The sequence below is a fragment of the Sander vitreus genome, chromosome 15 (assembly GCF_031162955.1).
Source record: "Sander vitreus isolate 19-12246 chromosome 15, sanVit1, whole genome shotgun sequence".
NCBI classification, from domain to species: Eukaryota; Metazoa; Chordata; class Actinopteri; order Perciformes; family Percidae; genus Sander; species Sander vitreus.
This window is the reverse complement of record NC_135869.1, coordinates 20,752,601-20,770,476: the sequence shown is the minus strand read 5'-3', so window position 1 is coordinate 20,770,476 and position 17,876 is coordinate 20,752,601. Positions and strand designations below refer to the sequence as shown.

The window sequence follows — 17,876 nt, the reverse complement described above, 5'->3', positions numbered from 1 at the left end:
AAAAGGACAAAGACGACGGCGATCCTCCCTGCTGGATCCAGTAGAACATAAACACGTAGAGTGTTTCCATACACCAAGGCTAAAGATTTCAAAGTATGCAATGTAACAGTGATATTTACTTTGATAAAGAGGGTGAGTGCTTTAAGGTGCCACACCCATCATCAGTTGAGTTAGTTCTTTCTTTGCATTTCCCTTCACTTTGCTACCATGTTTGACATCCTTCCTGGTCCCACCGACTTGAGGGAAGAAGGATTGAAAAAAACAAAAATCTTCACATCCATGTCAAGTTAAAAAATAAGTATATATAGAAGCCACTAAGCAGATTGCTTTTTAGTCTTAGTTTTTTAAGGTTTTTTTTTTGCCAGTGTTGCTTCACTTTTCTTCTATTTGTTGGCATTAAGGGTATAACGAGCTGCGACGCTCCTGCTAAGTGCTATGATAGACCACCTATTCAAAAAAACCTTTGCTTCAAACCTTTCTACCAACACAAATTTGGGCAAAAAGAAAAAAAGGTCCATCAGGGTAAAAAGGAAAACAGGCTCCTCATTTTGGTTTGATGCCTTCTCCCCAAGCACACACATACACAGAAACACACACCTGTCCCTCCCTCTCCCCCAAAACTAGTCACTGGCATAAGTGTGGAGAGTAGGCTGGCTGAAGAAGTGCTTTGTGGGTACGTCCTTGTATCTTGGACAGAAGGTGGTTAAAGACCAGCTTGCTCCTCTCCTGAGCTCACACACTCTTGGGGGGGAGATGAAGGGTAGTAGTGGCAGTTGTAGGGTAGGGGGGGGATGTAGGGTAGATAGCGTTTTTGCAGTTCACTCATTCCTTACGGTCTCCTCTCTTTCTGTGACAGGTCATAGTAGGGTGCTTGGACGGTAGAGTCTGTGGCTTATATTGCACGTCACTTGAAATGGTGGAAACACAGACCAGTGGGAAACATTGACGACTTGAGGTTTTCCACAACATCAGTGAGAGTGTCCGAGACCAAACTGCGAGTTGCCCGCAGATGAGTTGAGGTGCACTGAAGGGTTTGTCTTTACAGCTCCTTAATAATAGCAGTGGTTCATTTTGTCGTCTATCACGTCCATAACTGTACATGTGACGACCCCCAAAACTTTCCCCCCACCAGGTAAGATTGACATACACATTTGAATAATATCATTTCCTAGCTTTGTTTGCAATGGTTTAAGAAGAAAAAAAAAAAAAAACTACAAAAATAAATGGCTTGAACACGGCGAATAGAGTTGCATCATTCCCTTTGAGCATTGTGTGGGGAACTCAATCTGCTTGCAAAAATGCACTGAAGTTGTGAACTGTGGTTGCTTACGTTGAGCCACAGCATGTACTCTCCACTCAGGTTTTACTGGCTCAGAAATAAGGGTGTGCAAGTGTCCGTATGCTTCTTCACCAAGTACAGAGTGAGTGAGGATAGCAGGGCAGGAAAGAGGTTAAGGCTAATATTAGTGCTGAGAGAAACAAATGTTGAGTCTGGACCAGCTGAAAGTTTGACAACCACTCTGATTGAAGGGTTTTACTTTGGGAATGATGCCTTTTCATGGATCTCTGAGGTGCAGTATGATTGCCTGAAAAGGCAGAGAGGGATTAAGCAAGTTTAAAGATGGCAGCTCATCGTGTCAGTTTGAACTAAACTACATGTTTCACACGGCGAGTTCCCAAAAGTTTATTTCTGTAAAAAGTTCTCTTTTTTTCCTTGAATGAAAGACTTCTTTCTGTGTCTCCAAAAGTAAAAGTTGAACACTGTGACCAAAATCTCTCACTGAGATTCACAAAAGAACTGCAACTGAAATGTCATTAAAAAACTAAAAAGGAGTAGAGGAGGTTGGCGAGGGTGAGCAGCGAGGATGTAGCCTCGTCCTCCTCTCGTCTGTCCTTGTCACCGTTACAGCCACACTGATTATCTCCACAATGATTCGCAAGATTTTTGCTCCTATTGGTGTTTGTTAAGCCTGGGCTCTTCCATCCTACATGGACTCCCCACTCAGCAGGTCCCCAGGCAGCAGCGTATTGATTTGGGTGGGACTCCCCATGACCCGTCCCTCCTCTCCACTTGGGGGTCCCCACAGGCTGGAATACTGCTGCACACCACCCCACAGCAACTCTCCGCCCGTCTTTGCTCCACCTGTTCCCAGGCCACCGCTACTGCTGCTGCTGCCGTTGTTGTTGTTCCAGTGGGGTGAGTGACCGATGGGATGGGAGGCTCCGGACCCCGACCCACCCATCCTTGTCTGATTGGTGCCTGGAGTGGCCTGCCAGCTGGTTGTTCCGCCAAGTGACTGGCCCTGTGCAAAGAAGCGGTTCACTTCCTCTTCCCCAGCAAACTCTGCTAGGATGGTGGTGTTCCCGAGCACGCACCTGGACGGAGGTGAGAAGAAAAACATTTATGAGCACTGGTTAAAACGTCTTAAAAATCAACCGAAGCAGTTAATTACGAGACGTACATGTGCAGGGACTTCTGAGCCTTGGCAGCTTCATCCTTGGAGCTGTAGCGCACCACAGCGTTGCCCTGCGTCAGGTTGAGGTGGAATGTGATGAGGGGGCCATGTTGCATGCACAGTGTACGCAGAGTTGAACCGTCAATCTGGGACACAAGCAAGCACACAGAAAGACTTAGGCCATTAGTGGACAGATACAGTTAATTATCTGTGTGGCTAAGAGGAGGCAGCTGATTGTAAACTGGTACCTGTGGAGTGAGGTTCCTCAGAACCAGCCAGCTACTGGTCCTGGTGGAGCTGTCTGTACTCCACGTGGTTCCTGCTGTGTATAAGAGAGACACACAAAGATGCTTATGCTTAACATGCTCATCTGAAACCAAAGTCAGTTACCTGAACTGAATGGGTGGTGTCGAGTTCCACCCAGTGCCAGTTAACATCTGTTTAACCACAAGATCTTAAGTCGTTGTCAATCCTGCCTACACTGTTACTCTGTATCTTCAAAATTGGCCTGTGGTTGTCTGCCACATCAAAGTGCTTTGATTACACTCATACTGCAACTTTACATAATAAGCCAGCTCCATAATCTGACCTTTAGACAAATCACATTTCATGACGGAAAGAAATGTCTTAAATTTTGTGTATTAGCTATGCAGTATGTCTCAACTTTTTGTTTATGCCCAATATTTTCATATAAAGAATAAGAACACCTTATATGTCATATGTCTACATGTCTTTGCTGCCAAAAGGTGTGCAAAAATTCCTTACAGAATTGCAAGAATGTTTAATCTATTCATTAACTACAAATAAAACCAATAAAACGGTGTAATTGTCTTGTGTAATCTAGTAATTATGTATTTGTCATTACATTACATCCTAGGGGTTTGAAGTTGCACTGGGCTACTGACAAAAATGAAAATGGCTTCATCTGCTTGACTACGTTTGTTATCTTCTTTATCTACATAGAAAATGTTTGTGATGGAAGCTTAAAAAACTTGGCTTATTTACTGTATATTCCACTATCAGACTACCTGAGGTGTAAGAGCTGCTCCAGCCTTGGGCCAGACCCAGGGAATTGCCCCCCCAGGTTGAAGGCTTGGTGTTGGTGAGGCCAGGTGGGGGTCGGGAAGGGGCTGTGTTGCTGCTCCGGGGGCCCTGGGGGACCTTCCACAGCTCGTGGGACAGAGAGCCCTGGTTGTGAGAAATGGGGCCTGGAGACCAAGTAGATTTCATCTCTGACAGTTTACCTGAATGGAAAAGAGTAAGGGAAAGGTTGGCCTGCAGAACCAAGTGACTGAAAGACAACTGCTCCCACAGGAGGGAGTCCTGTAGAGCAAAAATGGACTTAAAAAGTTATTTAATATTTGTCCAAAGGACAGCACTTCCCATGCCACACACAAGGAAGAAGGAGATACACTAGATATGCTAACACCACAGGGGAAATATGCACTGCATGAGAGGCAGAGTTGACAGGGAGAGAGTTCAAAAGAGGATCATATTTAATCAGGAGCTTGAATGGAAAGGAGAGATGTGGTTCTGTAATGAGTTGAGGCACTGGCTGTTACAATAACAGGAGGGAGAGGATAATGTTGATTTGCAGTGATTCAGCCACTGCAACGTGGGGGGAGAAGGTTATGGATAAACCATGTACCTGCATCGTCCGTCTCCGGGGACGACAGACTGAACGAGCTAGTGTAGGCACTGACTGGCCAATCAGTGGAGGGAGGCAGAGCCTCGTTCTGAGATGAAGTGGGAGAGGAGCCTAAGCCGATGCCATCAACACAAACAAATAGACAAACACAAACAAATAAGGAAAAAAAATAGCAGAAAGAGAAAATGGAGTAAAGGAAAAATGCACTACAAATGATGATAGTAAGCGTATACTGTAAAGAAGATAAGAGTATAAACTGGTAAATGACAATGGTCATAAAAACAGTCAAAAGTAGGAAAATGAAGAACAAAAGAATAAGAAGCAGGCTCTCTGGTGGCAGCAACTGCCCAATACTATCAGACAATTTTAGTGGACTTAAAACATAGGGACACAGCTTGTTTTATAAAAAAATATTCAGGCCCACTACACAAAAATGTCTTACTTAGTATCTCACTGAGACAAGTTTTCAGCCCTTTCAGCTCGAAAACTCTTCAAACCTGCTCTCACCTCCACTCCTGTCCCGCAGCAGGTAGCGGTTGACGTCTTGGATGTTGGTGTTGATGGTGGGCCCGCTGGGGACACTGCCTGGGGTCACGTTAGGGTCGGTCTCAGGGTCAATATTCTGGAGACCCTTCCAGGGCACACCGGGGCAGAACTCTGAAAATTAAAATGTTTGCAAATGGGTTTTTTTCTCCCTACAATAGCATTATATTAAACATTACCTACTGATTATCTAATATTTGTATTAACTAACTGCTACCATCCAGCAAAAGCTAAAGTTTAACTAGGTGGTCACTATATTTTAATTGTTTATAGATGAAGTGATAATAGTCATGTGTAATTATGCACTGTATATCCCATATTTCAGTAATGCAAAAGTGATTTGAAAAGTGTTCCAGTATGAAAGTAATGAAAAGTGCTCCGGTAAGATTTGTCCTTTACTTGCCAGTTCTCCTATTTCTGACAAAGTAAATCAATAACCGTGTCATTCACGTAACTGAAAAATTCTACACTGAGAGCGAGGAATAAAGCAGAACTATTTGAATACACAAGTAGCTGGCAACATGGCTGACTCGATGAAACAAACTGGTTGACAGTGCTCCTAACCTGGTGGCCAGTTGATATTGGTCCCATTGGCCATCTTGTCATTGCTGCTCTTGCCCTGTCCCCAGCTGTCTGGGGTGACAAGGGGGCTGGTAGGAGACTCTGAGCTGGACATCATGTTGTAGGGGCTGTAAGAGTCCTCCAGCTGAGGGGGCTTACCAGGGAGGCCCAGGTTGGCACCTGAAAAAAGGGAAATTAAAACAATATTATTGAAATGTGGGACACGTTTGGGATTTATTTCAATGAAAAACATAGTCTGCATCTGGTCCTTGGTGTACTCAATGCGACTCAATGTGAACTCAACTCAACTTGTATTGACGTGCAATTTAGAAAAAGGAAGACCTTGCTATTGTTGTTAATGATCTGTCATCATAAATATAAACTTTGCATCAGTGGGGGCTTCTCAGGATGCCCTCTCTTTTCTCACCATGCTTGCCCAGGTTGGGCTCTAGAGGAGAGGAGCTTCCAGAGAGGCTTTCCATGGAGTTGGGATGCGTCCACTGTGACAGGCGCGATTGAGGCTGGGGGGGTTCCTTCATAGACAGACTTCCCACCTCCATGCAGTTTACATTCATGTTTGGATTCAGTCCAGCTGAGGAGACAGAGAGCTGTTACTACACAAGCCCTAGAGGTTTAGCCCATTGTTACCTATTATCCGTTAAAAGAGAAAGGTAAATGGCACTCACAGAGAGAGTAGGGACTGTAGGTGTTGGGAGATGGCTGCGGCTCTTTGGTCTGCAGGTCAGGGAGGCCTGGAGCCTGGGGGTGACCTGGAAATGAATCCAGGGTGGATTTGGACCCGCCATGATGCAGGCCCGAGTGGGAGGGGGGCGGCTGCTGTTGCTGCTGTTTCATCAGAAGGGCCTGGGCCAGCTGACGCTGGTGCTGTTGGATCTGCTGCTGCATGTTATTGATTGTACGTGCAACCTGGGACGACATCACAATGAAGACCTATTTAGGATCTATAATGTGCAGGTGTTACACATAACTGAAATAAACATTGGCCTGGAATGTCTTCAATCAATCAGCTTTATTTAGGTAAAATAGTTATAACTCAGTAAATGTACAATTTTTCAGTGATCAGAGTGAGTAATAAGAGAACAGGAAACAAGGGGAAACTTAAGGTTAAGAGGGAAACGTACTTGCTGCTCTTGTTGTCGAATGGGGCCAGAAACGTTGCGCTGCGCCTGCAACATCTGCTGCTGAATTTGTAAACGCTGGTATGCCTGTGTATCAGGTAGAAGCATGGTTTCAATGTCAAAAGGTGTTATGTGTTTATATATCCAGTAATAACTCAAAAGTAAACAAAAGAAATAAAAATGGCATGCAATAAAATTGATCTATATGTACACAAAACATATAGCATGTATTTGCACTGTATAGATATTTGCCATGTGTGCTCTACTGCAGGTAATTGTATCCAATAAAACTTAAAGCAGACAAGGCTAAATGAGACTCACCAGTTGCAGCTGGTAAAGTTGATTCAGAAGGGTCATATGTTGAGGGTTTATTGGTGAGGTTAAAAGTGCAGGATTCAGACCAATGTTTTTTGCTGCAAACTGTAAGAGCTGTGCTTGAACCTGTGGGCAAAGTAAAAACACATTAAAAACAATTTGTTAGCCCAATTAAAATGTAAAACAGACCATCTGTTTGTGTTTGGTGCATACACTTTCTATGTAAACATGAAGTTCCATATCAGCTTGTAGTATCAAGGTCCAAAAAGCAAAAATAATCTGCTCCTTTATTGATATATACAAGTTCAAATAGGTCTAAACAGATGCATAACAAATGAAATAAAATATATACTGTATCACTGTATTAATTAAATGCTTTGTCTACTAATGTGTTTGTATAGTAAGTGAGAAATGAGGCTGTGTGTGCTTATCTATATATATGTGTGTGTATATACCTGAGGGGAGAGAAACTGAGGCACTTGAGCCCGTAGACTAGGCTGAGAGGAACTGAGAGGCGGCACTGACGGGTGAGGAGGCGGCTGCGGATGCTGCATGGCCCGGGCTTGTACTGCTCCACCACTGCCAAACATTCCACTCTGCATCTGCTAGACAAACAAAGAGTCAACAGAAATGATCAACAGAGTGCCAGCATGTCCTTAAAACGTCTTGCAATCATAATGATGTAGATTTATCTGTTTGAAATGTCTTAAATATTTCATCTAAAGTTGCAACAGACAAAATGACAATGCAAGGTAAGTGATCAACATCATGTACAGCAGTTGTAGTAAAAAATACGATGCCCAAAACAACATCATTTTTTGCAAAGTGCAGGGGGTGTGAGCTTTAGACATTATTGATTTGGCGTTTCCTGTGCACCAAGAATACATCACCCCTTACCAACAACAAAATGGCAATGATACTTTAGGAAATGAAGTGGGGGATAGTGGGGGATAGTAGACTATTATCTGTTAAACACCAACTTAACCTTTTTTGATACAGGGTTAAAATTGATGATTTAGATTTAATTTGGAACCTCTCTTTATCAATTGCTTTTCCCAGGGATACCATTCAAACACTCCAGTTGAATATTTTTCTACACCACATACCGTATGGTGCTAACCAGCATTAAAATGTAAAATTATTTAATGCACGTTATTTTTTTAAGATCATTTTTTGGGCTTTATCGCCTTTATTCGATAGGACAGCTAGGTGAGAAAGGGGGGAGGGGGAGAGAGAGAGAGAGAGAGAGAGGGGGAAGACATGCAGGAAATCATCACAGGTTGGATTCGAACCCTGGACCTCTGCATGCACATGCACAGTTATTTTTATATAAATGTAAGACTTACCTTATCCATGAAGGGCAAGCGGGGATCTGACGAGGGGTCTTTGGAAAGAAGCGGGGGCCGAGGGCAGCTCATGGGCTTGTTGATGAGCCCGTTGTTGTAGTCGTGGCCGGCTATCCCCATCCCTCGCTTGTCCATCTCCGTCTTCTTCTCGAGCAGGGCACTCATGGCCTGGTCCAGGCTCATGTTGTTGCTTTTCAAAGCCTCCTCTGCTGGATCCCTCTGAAGAATAAACCAGAAAGCATCAGTAATGCAGAAACGTTTCAAACTTCCCTTTTCATAACTAATGTTACAGATACAAATGACACCATTTAGTCAATCTGTTGATTATTTTCAATTATTAATATTATGTCAGAAAATTACCCGGATGGCGTCTTCAAATGTCAAGTTTTGTCCAACCAACCAATAATTCACAACCCAAAGATATTCTAATTAAACTAGCAGTAAATATTCACATTTGAGACATGGGAACCAGTGAAATTAGCTATTTTTTCAAACAAAAGCGACTCAAAACAATAAATTGTTATAGTTGTTTATAATTGTAATTGTAAATAGTTGCCCTTTAATTTTCTGTCGATTAACTACCAAATGAATCAACTAATACCTGCAGGTTTAATCACCATCATTCTCGGAGTGAACTAATTAGAATTAATTTAACATGCAACAACAATACACTGATATTTACATCAAACCATTTAAAGTTCAAAACAAATAAAGAAGACAAAAGCAACCATCAAGAACAATCTCTGGCAAAATGATGATTAATTCTGCTTTTTGGGAGAATTTTAGTCTTGAAAGATGATACAGAGCAGATACAGGCGTGCATTGCTGTCTGCCACAGTGGGTTCTTTGATACTCGCTCTGACCAAAGCTGGACATTTTTAAATTCTGCACAGAGGCTTTACACACTCACTTCAATTTTCCCACCTATGAAAGGGAAATGCTTAATAGTATGTTGTAACAACCGTCATTGATCGAAAGTAAAAAGAAATACATAAATAAAAAAAATTAAAAAATCACAATGTTACTTCTGAGAATTGACAAAGAGCAGTGCAGTTTAGTGTCACTTCAACTCACAGGGAAGCCCATGTCTGTCAGCTGTTTGATGAGACGATTCATGATCCAGGCATCTTCTTGCTTTCCTGGGACCTTTCCCTGGGAGAGCTGATGACACAAAATTATTAACAAATTAACTTAATATTTTACTATGAAAATGTAATATTTTTTTCTCAAGGACTAAGGGACTATTAGCCCTGTATGTAATTAGCCCTGCTTCATACCTTTTGTGGGCCCTTTTTAGATGCATTGCCCCAAGAGTTACAGGAGGAGTTGCTCTCCTGGGAGGCAGCATTGTTCCACATGTCTCCCTCCTCAGCATCCCACTGACCCCCCGACAAGTTCAGCTCTTCACCTCCACCTCCCCATCCGTCTTGCATAGGTTTGGGGGCTGGAAAACGCATCACAAGAGAGGATGTAAACCAAGCAGCGTTGAGGACGTACTTTGACACATGCCTTAAGTAATAACTTTATGTTAGTCTTTACTTATAATAATTTATCAAAGTCAATAACTTTGACTATATAAGATTTTTTTCATTTGGAAGATTTAACTCTATCCAACTGGTTCAAGTTAAAGTTAAGCATTCAGCCAGTTGTCCTTTTGCTAGTGAGCTTTTAGTTTCAGGAAAATAAAAGTGACAAAATTCAACCCTGGGAAAATAAGAACTAAAGAAATAAGAACTGGGTACATAAACTTAAAACGTAACATGTTGCACATTACTACATAAAAGTAATCTGGACCGGCCACTAGAGGTCAGTGTGGATATAGGGATACAATTTCCAGTGCTCTTGCTTCCTTTGTACCATATTGATGTCCTTGATGTTCAAGATTGACTTGACTCATCAGGAGAGAATTATTTCAGCAGTGGAGCAAACATGTGATGTCATTATTCCTTAAAAAAAAAGGTACACACATTTAGTAAAGACTAATTTGTAAAACCATACAGACTTAAGCTATTTACCAGGTTTGCAAGATGCAGACGTCACTGTAGGGTTGCCTCTGCCATAGCTGTCTGAGTCTCCCCAGCTCCCGGTAGATTTGCTCCAGGCAGACGTCCCATTGTCAACGCTGACTGGAGCGGGTGCAGCTTCCCCCCAAGAGCTCTCTGATTTTGTGTGGGAGCTGGGTATGTCTCCCCAACCTGGAGGACACACAAGGACAAGGGACTGTCAATATAAATACTTCAAACCACAACTACCAACATCTAAAATCATGCTTTGGATACAATCATAAGTTATCAGCATTTTGTCTCGATTATCTTGTTTTTAGATTTTCTCATAAGAAGGCAGAAAGATATATTATGAAAACCTAAAATAATTTTATTATATATGTATATAATTTTTAAGATTATTTTTTGGCCATTTTTAGGCATTTATTTGACAGGATAGCTGAAGACATGAAAGGGGAGAGAGAGGGAGGAATGACATACAGCAAAGGGCCACAGGTCGGAGTCGAACCCGGGCCTGCTGCGTCGAGGAGTAAACCTCTGTATATGGCGACCTGCTCTACCAACTGAGCTATTCAGGTGCCCAAATAATTATATTATAAACTAAAACTATTACAGTAAGAGAAACAAATTAGTCATTGTCTGCATTTTCCAGAAACATCAGAAGCACTGAGAAATACAGCTGTCAAAAAAATTTGCTGCATTTTCACATGCCATTTCACAATCAAACTTTATGGTGCTTTGTTACCGATTTGTTGAATTTACTGGCCAGGCAAAAGGTAAATGGCAAAGTATGAACCGTTGGGTTAAGTAGTTTGTGCTGGCTTGTGTTGACATAGTTTTGTGCTCAACATGAGAGATTGTGATGCTCATGTCTTGAATGCAAACTACTGAATTGAAGATTAAATAATTTCATTTACTTTATGTAAGAGCCCTCATAACAGCTCTTTCTCATAGAAAACGTGTGGACACTCAGGCTCTCTCTCTTCTGATTCCACATGTTGATGACTATAAATATAAAAAATTGTATAGCTTAAATTGCAATGCATTTAACTGACAGGCCTACAAAAACATACTTGCATTCTCTTTTATTTGTTTTCCTATTTGTTGTTATTTAACTGAGCCTTAAATCTAACTGAGCCTCTGGTAAACACCATCACCCCCTTTATCTTTCTGTTTTGGAGTGGGAAGGGCCACTCGTGCAGGAAGGCAGAAACCTGGGCTTGGCTTAGCAGGATGGTTGACAGAGGGAGAAGACACCCATTTAAGATTTGGCGCAGCCTGGAACCTCTTGGCATGAAAGACAGCACCATCTCTGGGCCTGGGTAGTGCCAGGCTCAGCTTAGCTCTCTCTCCAGGGAGAGGTCAATTCCTAAAGGCTGCTCCAAAATTATAATGAACATTCAACCTTCTAGTATGACTGTCTGAAGCACTATACTATTCCAAAGAGGGCTAATGTGACGAACAAACATAATATTTTTCCACCACTTTCTGCCATTAGTTATTGGGAAGCAAATGGATCTAATGTGGAGTTGGCATGCAGGGTCAAGTGAGGGACAGCACTCCTAGGGGCTTGCTCCACCTCTTCCCTTCATCAACTGACAGATGGTGGCTCCCATATAATCACACACTTCCGATACTTCTCAAACTGTTTGTGGTGAATCACTATTTTCACAAGGCACTTTGTAAACAGCATTCTTGTGCTTCCTTTGGGTACCCATGAGAGGTTGCCAGAGTTACCCACACAGACGTGTCTGTTGTTGTGAAATGTGAGGAGCCTCATGGATGGACAGGGCTGGCACTGCTTAACTCATTTGGATAGTCGATTAGATGTAAATCCAAAGAGAGCAAACTAGGTCAAGATTTTACCTTTAAGTGGATCAAGAGATTGGAGCTTAACATTGCAACGTGCTAACTACCCAACAGCTTTTATGTTTGACACCTTTACTTTAAACAGTAAAAAAGACAAATACAGAAAAACGTGAAATTAATATAATTTAGATTTTGAATATGTGAAATAAAATCACCTTTAAAATCTGAATGTTGACAATCTAATTCATCTTTAAACTATGAGTGAATTAATCTGACCAACTGGGCTTAACAGGATAGGTGTGGGGTATGTGGTACTATTACACATTTCAAAATGAGTATTATGATGTCTCACCTTGAGCTATCAGAGGGCCCCTGTTGTGAGATGGCCCAGACTGGTGTTGGACAACAGGATCCATGGGCCCACTGGTGGGCCCTGGGTTTTGGGAGTTTTGGGTGTGGTTCTGTAAAGGTGCAGGCGGCCCGTGATAGGGGTGATTGTGAGAGTGGGGGTGGTTGTTGTTGTTGGTGTTGGGGGCTGGGGGGTTGTTGCCTCCAGTGGTAACTTTAGCCTGGGACATTCCTGGATTGTTCCTGTCCCACAGGTTGACGGACTTGCTGTAGGTAACAGGGTCACCCCAAGCTGAGGTCCCATCATCTATCTCCATTTTACGTCGGATTGAAGGTGGGGAGGGCTCTTCCCAGCCTGTAGGCTCAGCTGAGGACTCCTTCTTACTGCCACTCCAGCTTCCACCCTGCTTCACTGAGCCTGATCCAATCCAAGAGCCTATGCTCCCTCCCCCACTACTACCACTGGGCCCATCCTGAGGCTTGCCCCCCCAACCTTGGGGAGGGCCACTGGGACGTTGACTTACTGGCTCTCCCCAGCCCCCATTTCCTCCAGCTGCAGGTATCCCAGGTCCTGAAGAAGACATTCCCCAGCCTCGTGGGTTTTCCTTCCAGCCTCCTGCTTCTCCCTCCCACCCTGGGTTGGTGGGACTTTTTTTGCTCTCTTCTGGTTCTCTCCAGTCCCCTGCATTATTGCTCCCTCCACTATTACCCCAGCTGCGGGATGCCTTGGGTTGCTCTCCCCAGCTCTGGGATGTTGCCTTGTTGCGAGAATCATCCCACCCAGTTGACTTCTCCTCTCCCCAGGATTGACCCCCATTCTTGGGTATACTGGTGGTGGGGCCTCCTGTTGGAGGATTCCCCCAGCCAACAGGGCCACCTGGGGGCTTAATGTTGTTGGGTGGTTCTCCCCAACCAGAGCTAGGCTGGTTGTTGGCAGCTATGCTTCCACCCCAACCTGAAGATCCCTGAGAACCAGGCACATCATTTTTGCTCCCAGGGTCAGTCCTCTGAGAGGGGACCATGTTACTGTTGGAGGGCCCTTGGGCATCGCTTGGAGTGGTTGGGCCAGAGCCCCATGATTCAGCGGCTGCATCATTCTTGTGTTTAGTATTGTCCATGTCCCAGGAGGTGTGCTGGCGAACAGGGGTCTGTCCCCAGCCAGTGTTACACAACACCCTGGGGTCCAGATCCTGGGCAGGCAGCAGAGGAGCTGGATTATCTCTGGATGAGGGGTCTCTTTGCTTGGGATGTCCTTCCATGCTGTCACTGCTCCCTTCACTTGCACCAGCTTTGTTCACAGCTCTGCTCCAAGGACTAGCCTGTGTTTCCTGGGGAGGAGAGGTGGGGGCATCCCAGCCTCCCTGGGCCTCCTCAGTGCGCTGCTTCCCCCAGTTTCCACCAGACTGGTCACCCCAGCCTCCAGAGTTTCCTGCTCCGCCTCCTCCAAGGCCCCAGCCAGAGTCCCAACCCGGGGCCTCCTCAGATGAAGATGCCTTTGAGTCGCCACTGTTACCCCATACTGAGCTACCATCTTCTCCATTGACCTGTGGGGCCCCTGGAGGGGTCTGGCCCATGGAACCCAAGCCTACAGGTGAACTACCCCAGCCAGACAAGTTGCGGATGGGGCTGGGGGGTTCCTGCTTATTAGTGTGATTTGGTCCATCAGTTTTAAGGTTCTGAGGTTCTGAACTGAAAGACACATTCATGGCTGGGGAGCGGTGTGGCTCTGATGTGTCAGAGGCCATTATGTTACCCCAGGCGCTGCCAATCCCAGAGGAGTTGCTGTTAGTGTTGGCTCCGGTACATGTGCTGGTCTGGGCTGGTGGGGGGCCAGGCGGATTACAGAGGTTGGGTGTAGGTTGAGGAGGTGAAATGGTGTTGGCTCCCCCTGAGCTGCCTCCCCCTGTGCCACCACCATCATGCCCCAACATGGGCCAGGCAGAAGGGTTGGCATTAGGGTTTAGGTTCAAGTTAAAGTTGGTAGTGGAGGATGATGAAGCCCCCCAGCCTCTGCTGCCTCCTCCCCCCACTGGGCCATCATTCTTCCCTTCACTCCCCACTGAGGACTGAGGGGGGCAATGGGAGGGTCCAGGCCCAGAGCCCCAGCTGCGATTGGCCTGGCTATTGAGCATGCTGGTTCCAGTATGATTGGCAGGGCTGGGCCCACTGTTGGCCTTGCTGCTAAGGTGGTTGGTAGGAAAATGGCCTGTCTGGCTATTGGCCCCCGTGGCCATACTCACTGTACTACAACTACTACTAGTACTACTGCTGCTGCTGGTCAGGTGACCAGGGTCAGTGTCCAAAGGGCATCCTCCTGGATGGGCTTGGCTCTGGCTGAGGGTAATAGAAGGCCAAGCCTCTGTGTTCTTCTGGTCAATGATCAGTTGATCCCAGCAACTGAGGCTGGTTGAAGATCCAGCACTTGTGGCACTCCTGTTGGCTGGCAGGTGTCCCCAGAGGGGATTATCATACTGGGCTCCCTGGCCACTCTGTGGAGGCAGTTCTGTATGGGAGGAAAGAAAAAAAAACAGGATATGAGCAAGAGGATGAGAGAAGAGAGGTATAAGTTATGTACGTCATCCCACCCACATATGCTTAGTAAGGTTGAAATACCATGGCAACACGTAACGTGTCTACTTATGGGTACATAGACTTCGCAAGATGCTTTTTAATAAAAATAAATACAATGTACACTGAAAGTGCACACACACACACACACACACACACACACACACATCCATTTTAAATATACAATGACTCAAGCAAGGAATAATGCTCTATATGATGTAACTAAGATAAGATAAGAAATTATTCAGTGAAACTACAGATTATGTTACAGTGTTGTACTTAAAAAAATATCTGTCAAATAAAGCAGTCATGGATTAAGCTACAAGGGATCTGTCTCGCTTGCTTGATTGGCTTATTTGGACTAAAAATTTAAGTTGCTGTATTGGAATTCTCAAAACCAAACATTACTACATTCACTAAAGTAGTAGAGTTGTACAGTAGTGGGATGCAGCCAATGTGGTGGGAATTCAGACATCCATGAAGCTATTTTATAATCATTGTAGATATTGTTCAACATGTTAATGGGCTTATGGTTAAACTGCTTGTTTAGAGTTTTTCCAAAAATACAATCTTTAGATTTCACAGTGGTAGGGTTAAAAATGAACCGCAATCTTTGTTTGTCACATATGAAAAGAAGCCCTAAAAGCTAGACACTGTATCCTTCTAACAGGTCACCCTAAGAAGAGCTGTCATAATTGGGAACCACATCGATGACAGGGGCCATCCAGCTGAGTCATCCTTAACCTCTGACCTCCTAACCATTTCAGTCATGACCTCTACTTGACATAAAGCACACATACTCTGCACTAGCCCTAGGCAGCCTGCCTCTTCACCAACACGTCAGCCTACCATCTGCCTGTACAACCCCTCTGACAACCCAAAGTTCTGCTTTGGCTTATTTCTTGTAGATCCTGTGGAGTGAGTTGAGTGAGCTCCCTGGAGTTGCATATGGATCGTGTTGGTACAAACTAAGCCCAGTTGCAGATCACAACTGCTGCACTGATCGACCTGCTGCTATCCCATTGCCTCATTTCTGCTGTCCTTTGTGCTGTGTCAGTTTGTTTACATGTGCCTCCACATGCATGCTTAGTTTGTATGCAAAGACTCGAGAGAAGTGACGGCATTTGTGTCCCACCCCGGTTTCAAGCTTACTTCAATGCTTGCAACTCAAGGAGAGTGAGAGAGGAGGCAGTGAGAGAGCAGGGGGGGGCCTGTGTTTCTTACACACATAGCGCTGTCGTTCTGTAGCGTCACTCTACTGAGAAGTGCAGGACCGCCATTTTCTCAGTCCTGAACTACAGTCAAAAAGGTTCTGAGCTACTGCCTGTAACTCCACCATTGCTGCTTTAATAGCATGCATGTCTCACTCACAATAATAAACACAAAGCATAAGAACTCAACACTGCATGCCCATAATGCACTGCCGCTGCAGCTTAAATGTTGGAAAGTGCTCATCCACATGGGATGGGAGGGGGGCTTGGTTAACAGCTGAACGATAAAGCCTGGAGACTTTCATTATGTACTCACTAGGCATGAGGTAAAACAAAACAAAAAGGGGGACTCTTCTAACCTCCCCCCACTCTTACATCTTTCAACCTTTCAAAACTGTCACTAAATATTTAGCAAAGACCACTCCATCTGCAATTAGCACTGCCACCCACAATGGAAAGCCTCTTGAATAGCAGTGGCAGGCAAGAGTAAGCAAGAAAAACCTCACAAAAGCCTGGTGCACCCCAGTGCTGGAATGACAATTTTGTCACACATGCACGTTTATGTATGAACAAGCATATCATCAGATCACACATGGTTTTTGTTTAAATTTATGACTGCTAGCCAAGAATGCTGTGTATATAAGCAGCAACACCAAACTTTGAACAGAAAACTGCCACTTCATGGGGGCAAAGTACATGAAATGAGCAAGCTCATATGGGTCTGGTCCCAAACATGGCACTGGAGCAGCAGGGGGGAAAGAGATTGCATAGAGAGACAACAGAGAAAGACGTGTTAGACTTAATAGAATGCATGGAGGTTGGAGAATAACCGGGGCTGGGAGCTCGGCAAAAGAAAAAAGCGCAGCAATCCCCTGGATCAAGGCTGGTATTGTTTACAAATGATCCCAGCGCCCACGCAATAACACAATAAGTCAATGTTTAGTAGAGAACAGAGCCCCTTTATGGCTGAGGTTCAGCCCCCTGTGCCTCTCCACTGTGAGGACCTAACATGCACTGAGTTCACGCCGTGCTACTGCATGGCCACTTGCTCCTTTGTGTGTTAACATACACACAGTGCGACACTGCATCTACTGTGAGGATGCATATGCTGAGAACTGAAAAATATACACTACATACTGAATGCTCAGATCAGCAGGCAAACCTTTTCATGCTTTCCTTCAGCCTTCCAACTTATTTCATTTTACATAGCTTGTTGTACATAAGTTGACAAGCATGAACAGCATGTACAGTAAGTGTAGTAAGGGGTGTGTGTGTGTGTGTGTGTGTGTGTGTGTGTGTGTGGGGGGGTTCAGGTAATAAGGGATCATTGAGGAATAAAAATACAAAGACAGAGATGGATGTTGAGAGATGGAAGGAGGAAGTAATCTAGGAGGGCTGTGTGGGACTCAGCTGGACTGATCCTGGCTTAACGAAGTCCCTGAGGGGCAGAGAGACTAGATGGTGCAGAGCTGACAATGCATGCTGCCAGCCATGAACGTGCTCTCAGACACACATACACACACGGACATGCTGCACATCCAGGAATGTGCTACCTCTGTGTTTAATAATCGCAATAGCAACACCCCAATTGTTTATTGTTTGTTTATTGGTATACTGAAAATAGCCCATAACTGCATAGGTGCAGCACGAATCATTGATTATTCGACTAATGGAAATTAGTTGGCAGCTATAAGAATTGATAATTTTTGAACATCGAGATATAGTTGGAATCCTTGGATGACGCCGAACTCAACGCACCCCATGATGTCAATATCCGCAATGTTGGACCTTCCGCCATATTGGATTTCATCAAAAACACTAAAAAGTTTTCACAGGTCACAAAATTTCTCAGATTTTCACGAAACTTGGCACAGATGATCTTCAGACCAAGCCGCACAAAAGTTATTCCATTGCTATTGATATTCTAAA

The 17,876-nt window shown here is 44.4% G+C and overlaps 1 protein-coding gene across 7 annotated transcripts in view; it reads right to left on the bottom strand.

Annotated features, from left to right (window-relative positions):
• The window catches only part of tnrc6c1 (trinucleotide repeat containing adaptor 6C1), a 41,680-nt gene continuing 23,804 nt past the window's right edge, over nucleotides 1-17,876 (bottom strand). For 3 of the 7 annotated variants that reach the window (XM_078268627.1, XM_078268621.1, XM_078268628.1), the window contains 17 exons: nucleotides 12,173-14,671; nucleotides 10,024-10,203; nucleotides 9,286-9,452; nucleotides 9,083-9,169; nucleotides 8,009-8,227; nucleotides 7,118-7,267; nucleotides 6,669-6,788; nucleotides 6,351-6,434; nucleotides 5,895-6,135; nucleotides 5,636-5,800; nucleotides 5,212-5,388; nucleotides 4,612-4,761; nucleotides 4,105-4,215; nucleotides 3,485-3,700; nucleotides 2,705-2,778; nucleotides 2,463-2,602; nucleotides 1-2,376 (listed from right to left, as the gene is read on the bottom strand). In XM_078268627.1, the coding sequence (XP_078124753.1) occupies nucleotides 1,986-2,376; nucleotides 2,463-2,602; nucleotides 2,705-2,778; nucleotides 3,485-3,700; nucleotides 4,105-4,215; nucleotides 4,612-4,761; nucleotides 5,212-5,388; nucleotides 5,636-5,800; nucleotides 5,895-6,135; nucleotides 6,351-6,434; nucleotides 6,669-6,788; nucleotides 7,118-7,267; nucleotides 8,009-8,227; nucleotides 9,083-9,169; nucleotides 9,286-9,452; nucleotides 10,024-10,203; nucleotides 12,173-14,671 (5,171 nt within the window). In that variant the 3' untranslated portion in view covers nucleotides 1-1,985. The remainder of the gene's footprint in view (nucleotides 2,377-2,462; nucleotides 2,603-2,704; nucleotides 2,779-3,484; nucleotides 3,701-4,104; nucleotides 4,216-4,611; nucleotides 4,762-5,211; nucleotides 5,389-5,635; nucleotides 5,801-5,894; nucleotides 6,136-6,350; nucleotides 6,435-6,668; nucleotides 6,789-7,117; nucleotides 7,268-8,008; nucleotides 8,228-9,082; nucleotides 9,170-9,285; nucleotides 9,453-10,023; nucleotides 10,204-12,172; nucleotides 14,672-17,876) is intronic. The other 4 variants (XM_078268623.1, XM_078268622.1, XM_078268626.1 and 1 more) reach the window with 4 other exon arrangements.